Source organism: Notothenia coriiceps, unplaced genomic scaffold (genome assembly GCF_000735185.1).
Source record: "Notothenia coriiceps isolate Sejong01 unplaced genomic scaffold, NC01 NC01_scaffold00035357, whole genome shotgun sequence".
NCBI lineage: Eukaryota > Metazoa > Chordata > Actinopteri > Perciformes > Nototheniidae > Notothenia > Notothenia coriiceps.
Window position 1 is genome coordinate 1,261 of NW_011368058.1, and position 8,125 is coordinate 9,385.

The following is an 8,125-nucleotide window of genomic DNA, read 5'->3' on the forward strand; positions in this document are numbered from 1 at the left end:
AAGACAGCCCAATATTTAAAACAAATTGTTATTCTTTTCCCCCGCATATTTAGCAACTTTCCGCATATTTCCTAACTTCCCGCAATTTCACCGCATAAAATCACATAAAACCCTGCATGTTTAATCGCATAATCAAGGATTTTTGCCCGCGTTTTTCTGGAGGGTCTAAGCAATGTAAATGTCCTCTTTTTGTTGGCCAGATAAAGGTATTCTGATTCTGAACATTCAAAGCCAAGAAGCATGGCAGATTCCAATTTGGACTGCATCAAAGAATCTATAATAATAAAATCTGTTCTGACCTCTGGTGAGGCACCAGGACGTTGTTGATGCCCCCCAGCTTGGCGTTGATCTTGAGGCAGAGGTTGGAGAGGGTCTGAGGGGAGGTCTTCACCACGTTCTTCACCTGCACACACTGGGTCGCCATTCCAAGCAGAGTGTCACCCACCCGCTTTACCTCAGCTGGAGACAAAAACAGAGATAATCCATATCACACTTTTTGTTCAAAAACGGAATCATTTCTTGTAGAATCAAAAATTGCATTTCAACATACGAGACCCTCTTAATATCTGAAACTGCTTTTACTTTTCCTCATTTACTAAAGTTAAAAGCTCACCATAGACTGGCGTTTTGCCGGGCAGGATGACCACAATCAGCTGCAGACCAACGTAAGACATCTTGAGGTGTTTGAACATGGGCTCCACGCTGTCAGCTCCTTGGGCGTATTTACAGAAACACGGCTGGCCTTGAATGGGCATCCCAGCATCCTTTGAGATCTTTCGCAGCTGGTCAGTGAAGCTCCTGTTGAAAGGTGTAACATACTCATCAGAAATCAGCAGAATAAGAGAGAGAACATCTAAATCACATTCAATATAGCGGGTATAAATGTGTTAATTAATGTCATAGTCGATGTCACACATCATCCGTCATCAGTGTTTGCCAATAGTTGATGAAAATATTTAAGTCTGGACCAAAGTGGTGAACCATGTAACCAAAAGACATCCATAAATCCATGCCGCTCGCGTGGATTAAAAGGAAATCATGTATGGTACAAAGACCCTGCTGGCATTTACTTTCTTCTGTGACCCCCCCCCCATCCCTTCTTAAGTACATCTGCACAAGCCTCATGATAAAATGTAAAGTTGACTTACTTTAGCAGGTCCTCTCGACACTGTTTCTGCGGCGCGAAGCAGGCCACCGCCCAGACCTTGATCTCAATGCCGGCGTAGAACTGCTTCCCCCTCATGTCCCACACGCCCTGGTTGGGCGTGGCCACGGTTTTGTTCTGCGGAGAGAGTCCCTACTCTCTTAGTCAATCTACCGGGTATTTGAGCCGATAAAACAGGTAATACAGCCACTACTGTTTATGTTCAATCTCATAAACAGACAAACATAATGCATTAAAGCCCACCCAGCAGAAACAGACAGAACTCGACCAAACAAACTATTACACCCCATTTAAAGGCTTCAAACTGCTTTTACTGTGTAATGATTTTGTGTGTTTCCAGGTTTATAGAGTCTAGGTTGGACACTGATATTATAGTTTGTATTGCGTCCAGTTGTTAGAGCTTCAGGAGTCCTGACATGAGCAGCAAACAGAGTAATGCATCTCTTGGAAGACGCGTCATTAGGCGAGTGCTCCTGCTTGCACTGTGGTTGTGAATACAAATTGAGAGCGCAGTGGATTTCAATTTAGTTAACAAGATTTGCCAAAGGCCATTAAGGGCTTTTATTCTCTGAAACAAGGCAACACAATGAACTACTTGAGTTGTGTGCCAATAAAAGTTAAGAGCTTCTCCATCTCATTACAAGATAGTCTTCAGAAGATCTTCGGCAGGATTGAAGTTGCAGGATTTCTAACTACCTAATAAATTACAGACTGTGAAAAAAGAAAATACTTCTTCTCAGAGTACAGGAAATAGACTGCTGCTTCTGCTCCTTCAGATGTTGCACATACAGTCACCTCAGGCAGTACTCTTTTTTTTATGAGAATACTTTGATGGAACTGTTTGTCTGCCAACATCAGCAAGCCATTTGAAAATGAAAGATGTATTTCATTCATACCGAGTGATCACAGGAATGGAAAAGGCTCTCAGTCAGCATTTAAAGGCATTTCACTGGAAGCCGATTAGACTCCATATCCCAGCAGGCAAGTCGCCAAGAGAGAGCGTTGTGATAGGATCTTGGGTAAATTAGCCAATAGCTGGATTTGAGCTTGGCACTGGAACATAGGAGCTTTTAGATTTTACCAAAGCAAAGTTATTCTGTAATTCTGGGAAAGTAGATTTGATAATAAACTGGAAAGAAAAAAAGGAAAAGTCTGGACCATTTTTCCCCACAGGCGGCAATAAAGTTTCATCTCATCTCAGCATCATCTACCGCTGCCTCTCAATGGGGGGTTATATTCCAGCACTTTTAGTATTTTGTTTGACTTTTCAAATAGGATATTAAGTCAAACAGGCTTTTGACACGAGTCTTTTGGAAAGGTTTTAAATGTAATAGTGGACAGCTACGAGTCTCTGTTCAACACACCCATTCTTTTGTCTAGATCAAATGCTCAGTTATGTCTTTTGTTTACATGAAGGGCGGATTTCACATTCAGTGAATAAACCTCAGCACTTTGCAGTGATTTGCTCCTCATCTCTATTCCTTCACTTGCAGACAGACACTACCGAATGCTAAAAAAAGTGGGGAAAAGAGTGCAGCGATGCGCAAGTTCAAGGTTTTACAGGTCTGCAAATATTTAAGTTGAATATTGTATCTAGTCAACATCTGAAGTCATACACTGTATTTAGAGTTGTGGATGAGAAATCAGAGGAGAAGATGGTCCTGTAGGTGTTTTTCTTTATTCTATATCCTTTAATGACATCCTCAATTTGACTTCACATAGGAAAAAAGGACTCAAGAAAGGTTTATGTCATGGACCCCTATTCTAAATGTTCCTTTCTGAAAAACAAAAATCCTGTTTTGTCCAACAAATTGGCATGGTGGTCGACTAAATAGTACAATACCCATGAGCCTCCACTGCTGTTGCCATGGAGAAGGATGTGAAAATCTAAGTTTTGGCAAATTTCATCTCAAATTCAGTTGGAATATAAAGCAAGTCAATTAACAGTAGGATTCATAGTTCAAATCTCATATTTCATTTATGAACACTTCTGCTCTCGCTTGGCAACGCTACTGTTTGAAGTTATATTATTTAGTAAATGGTATAGCCAATTTCAATTTCGAAATAAAGTATTTTAATATTAATCTTTCTCCATTTTGTTCAGTAATGCGCTGCTGAATTGTGTACATCATAAATGATCCACTCTTTCTGCAAGTGACCTCTGCAAGCTTGGACCCACACCCATTTCCCCACCATTCACCCTGATGCCCCCTGGCCCTTTCCAATCCCAGTCAGTCGAGCTCCCCAACAGTGCCGCCCCACCCCGGTACTCACCCTGCCGCAGTCTCTCCCCGTGTCTGTACTGACGCGGCCCCCGTATTGCAGCATGGGTGCAGGAAGGACCCTCCCCGTCACCTCAGTCATGTCATTGTGAACCACGATGCCAAATTCCTTCAGGTAAGGGTCTGGGCCCCCAACCATGCTGTTACTTTTGACCTGGAAAACGAGAAGAGAGGTGAGGAAAAGAATGACACGAAAATGGGAATGACAAATGAATAAGGACAAAATGCAAAACAAGCTGATTTCTCCCTTTATTCAGTTTAAAGAGCTTCAAATCCCACTCACCAGTCGGCTGATCTCTTCTTGTCTGTCGGGGGCGGAGCGAGCTGTAGCTTTGATCATGGTGGACGTCTGGTTGTCTGTCAGTTTCTTGATACATCGCTGGCCTGCTACTATGTTACAGACCTAGAGAGCAGGAAGACACATTTCATTAACCCACCTAATATCAATTATTTGAAATGTCTTAAATCAACTTTAATTAGATATATATGATACCATACAATCAATAAGATTTTGTATAACTTGCTCTGTGGATTTATTGAATTACTGATAAACCACAACTCAATAACTCATTTTGATGTCTCCGTAAAGCACCTTTATCTCTGAGGTCTTGGAGCTACACCCGGTGTTGTTTTATTGTGTTTTGTATGTGGTTGTGAGACTTTTATGAATGCATGTGTAAAATGGAATAATAGCCGTTCCTTCAACTCCTCATAAAATAAATGAACAAATCAATTTGCCAACGAACAAGTGTAAGTCGACTACAAAGTTAAGAGCAGCCTGTTTCTCACCTCCAGGGGAAGGTAGGTGTGCTTCTGTTCCTGTCCTACTTGCAGGCAGGGTAAATGTGGATATTTGAGCTGCAGATTGTACTTCTGCTTGAAATACTGAGCTACGGTACACTCCATGGCTTGGCCGTTCTCAAGTTGTAAGGGGAACCTGTGAAGGAAAGAAAAAAAGGATTAAAGTTGCATAATTTGTAAATATTGTACAATTCTGCAACTTTTTATTTGATAAAAGTACACACACACACAATGTGTCCTACGCTGACACATGAAGGTGAATAAAGTGATGAGTGAAGGCTCTTACGTTTGGTGGCTGGCAGGTCGTCTTGTCACGTTGCACACACGGTACTTCCTCTTCATTTGACCACAGTGTGTGACCTCAACTTTCAAACCTGTGTAAAATCAAACTACAACGGTTACAGAGGCATGGGGAGACGTGCTGCCATGTGACCATTAGCTACAATTAGAAATGTTAAGATTGTTTAACTGTGATCTTTTAAATTGAGCAGGCTGGAATCGCACTCTTGTGTTTCTTTACTGTTGCTTTCAGGCCATGATAAAGACAAATGCTGACAAGACAGCCCGTAGCGTAGCGTAGCGTAGCGTAGCGTAGCGTACAGCGTGTATAAGCAGGTCTTTAGTTTCCCTTTACACATTTGTTTCAACTTGGCTAAAAACAGAAACCAGGAGGAGAATTTAGAGAGCTTACAAGTGTCTGCCGAAGAACATGTGGTATTGAAATATCACCCTCTCAAGCATATATGGTGCTTCTCTGTGTATTTGCAATAACAGAAGTAAATACCAAAGGGAGACTGAAGTTTTCAGAACAACTTGGAACGCGAGTATTTTCTTTTTTTAAATAAATTGTGAGTTAAAAGCCTTATTCAGGAGATTGGCTATGAATACTTGTGTTAATCGCATGTATTTGTGATTTGAGAAATACCGTCCTTTGTCACAGAGGTCAAAATCAATGATTTAAAGGCTTTATTATTATTTTAGCTACACTGTCGTTTTGGCAAAAGAAGTCTTAAGTCTCAGGCTCCTCCAGCAATGCAACATACGATACAAAAATAAAATCACATGAAATAGCCCAATAGACATAAAAGTGCAGGCAAGTTGCAGGAATAAGAGAAACACATACAAATAAGAGATTAAGATAAAGAAAATGTTAAATTAAATATTGTACAGTAGAGTAAATACTGTATATGGATATGCAATACAAATGTTTAGCATTGGTAAAGGCTTAGCTGTGTGTATTGTGGTGGGTATACAGCATTATTATGTATGTGTGCAGGTTTACACACTGCATAAAAACAAACATGCATGGGCTCTGCAGGCCACACCTATCTGCAATCTAGTGAGGAATGTGATACACAGTGAGTCACACAAGTTGTGTTTATAATGTCTGGAAACCTTTGTTCTACTTTTGGTAAAGGTGTTGCAGTGTGTGTGTGTGAGTGTGAGTGTGAGTGTGAGTGTGTGTGTGTGTGTGTGTGTGTGTGTATACATTGAGAGCTCACCTCTTATTTCCTTGGTGAATTTGACCCGCTGCGAGTCAGTTAGTGGTTTGGTCTGTTCGTTGATGTTCTGAATATCTAGCACCTCGCACATGAACTCTATCACAGGCTGAGCGCGGTAGAAAGCTGTTGCTGACACTGAGGGGAAGAACAGATATGAAAATGATTCAGCAAATTAGGTACAAATGAAATAGTACAAGCAGACAACATGAATACATAGAAGTGTAAACCACAGAGAAAGGCTGGCCAAATAAGAAATGGGGAATGAGGATGTAGCGGCAAAAAAGAGCTTTCTAAAATGTCTTGTAGCCGTAATGAATGGGCCAAATGAACACATTAATAACATCCACTGACTGCTAATCTTCTTTCCACAATATAAGTAAGTGGATACCAGCCAAATAAATCACACATCAGGAGCTTTGTTTGTAAAGTATTCACAGTAGACAGTTTGTCTCACACCTCTAAAACTACACCTTCAATCTCAATTAAAAAAATTCTTAAAAGGTCCCATGTCATGGCCATTGCTACTGATCATAATTCCATTGTTGAGGTCTACTAGAATAGATTTATATTCTTCAATGTTCCAAACTCACATTGGTTTCTCAAACAGCATCTCTGTATAGTATGTGTATTCACTCTCTGTCCTACACGGCTTGTTGGAGCTCCTGCCCCCCCCTCCCTATGAGCCCACTGTGCTCTGATTGGTCAGCTTGCCCACTCTGTTCTGATGAGTCCACCACCGCTACAGCGGAACATCAGTGATTATGTGTTACACTGGCGTTAGCAACCAGAAAATGACACCAGTAATGACAAACAGATGAGAATGCTTCGTGGGGTCTGGGTGCCGTGTTGGCGAGACGTTGCGCGGCTCACTACTGCGAGGAGCGGACAGTGTGAGCTCTATTACTGGTGTCGTTTCCTGGTTGCTGCGTGGGGTCTGCGAGACGGCGCGACATCGCGAAACTCAGCCTGAGCACCATGGACGCTGGAAGGGGGTTTGCGAGGGGGGCTGCAGCACCCCCAATCTGCGAGTCTCCCCTAGCACCTGCATCCGCAAACCGCGGCGGCCACCTACAGGAAGCGCAGCGCCACAGTTTCGTCACTGGCGAGGCCCAATAGCGCGTCATTAGGGTTCACCAACTAATCGACTAAACGCTTAGGGCACTAGTCGCGCGGTAGGGCCCTAGTCCGTGAAAAAAAAGGTGGAAGGTAAACGAGGTGGGCTGCAAAATGCTACAAATACACGTCCGACCATTCTTATGTATTGGCAAGTACTTCAAACAAATACAACGAAGAACTCCAAACAACCACAGTGAAGTGTCAGAAAAAACAGGCTGTACTGAGAGAAGTACAAATAACAAATGCATCGCAAACAAAAACCATCCTAACAAGATGCAAACACGCCGGCTGCCGGACAGCTAGCACTAGCAGTAATGCTAGCAACGTGAGCAACGGACCGGCCGTCAGCACTGAACAAGGAGAACGAACAGCAAAGAAAAACACGGTCAACAGTGAATGCGGATGATGAGCTACGGATTACTGCCAGGCGGAACACCGCAATATCCCCGACAATGGATAGATCCAGCGGAGTGGTGGTGTCAGAAAACTGGGCACCGGCTTCCCCCGCTTTCGAGGAGCTACCAGGGGGGGGGTGGCTAATTCCATGCCACTAAGCACCCCGAGTGAGATGGTTTTTCCCAATGGCAGGCACACCTGTCACCCGACAAGCTCCCAAGCCCTTCTTTCCCCTCCACATGCGAGTGCGTGTTGGTCAAACAAAAATATGCGAAAAGGTGGACCTGATCGTGGAGGACAGCGAATAAGTGTGCCGCCCACGGGAATTTACCGTGGCATTTATTTAAACACTAGAGTTTTTGCTGCCGATTTTGGTGAGTCCAGTTACTGTTGTTATTTACCTCAGCCATGTAACGACAAAGTTGAGAGAAGGCAGGTGGGTGTGGAGAGATGGGTAACTGGAGGATAGGGTGCGCAAAGAAGAGAACAGTTGTGAGGCAGACCGTCTCGGGTGGTCTACTTATGACCGAACCCGACTCAGTCGACACTAATTTTTGAAAAAAAACCTAGCCGACTAGTAAATATTGGAAGTTGCTGAAACTAGCGTCACAGTTTCAGGACGAGTGGGTGTGTGTGTGTGTGTCGTGTGCGTGTGCGTGTGCGTGTGCGTGTGCGTGTGTGTGAGGAGCCCCTCCACGGATTGGCCCCGTCACGTACCTCCAGGAAGAAAAAAGAGAATCTCCAAAGCAAAGGCGTTCTGAGGGGGGCAGCATACAAGGTTTTCTGTGTTAAGAGTTTACCTCCGCTACCAGGTGTGTACTTTGAGGGTTTGTGACCTGCAGACCGTTGACATGCATAAAAAG

General features: G+C 43.3%; 1 protein-coding gene across 1 annotated transcript in view; it reads right to left on the reverse strand.

The window, feature by feature from the left end:
• Positions 1–299: 299 nt before the first annotated feature.
• Positions 300–8,125, reverse strand: part of LOC104962785 (argonaute RISC component 4) — a gene marked incomplete at its 3' end in the record, with an annotated part of 25,386 nt that continues 17,560 nt past the window's right edge. Inside the window, exons 6-13 of the mRNA XM_010791286.1 lie at positions 5,751–5,885; positions 4,535–4,622; positions 4,237–4,384; positions 3,731–3,850; positions 3,440–3,601; positions 1,149–1,282; positions 614–798; positions 300–459 (exon numbers count right to left, since the gene is read on the reverse strand). Of these exons, the coding sequence (XP_010789588.1) occupies positions 300–459; positions 614–798; positions 1,149–1,282; positions 3,440–3,601; positions 3,731–3,850; positions 4,237–4,384; positions 4,535–4,622; positions 5,751–5,885 (1,132 nt within the window). The remainder of the gene's footprint in view (positions 460–613; positions 799–1,148; positions 1,283–3,439; positions 3,602–3,730; positions 3,851–4,236; positions 4,385–4,534; positions 4,623–5,750; positions 5,886–8,125) is intronic.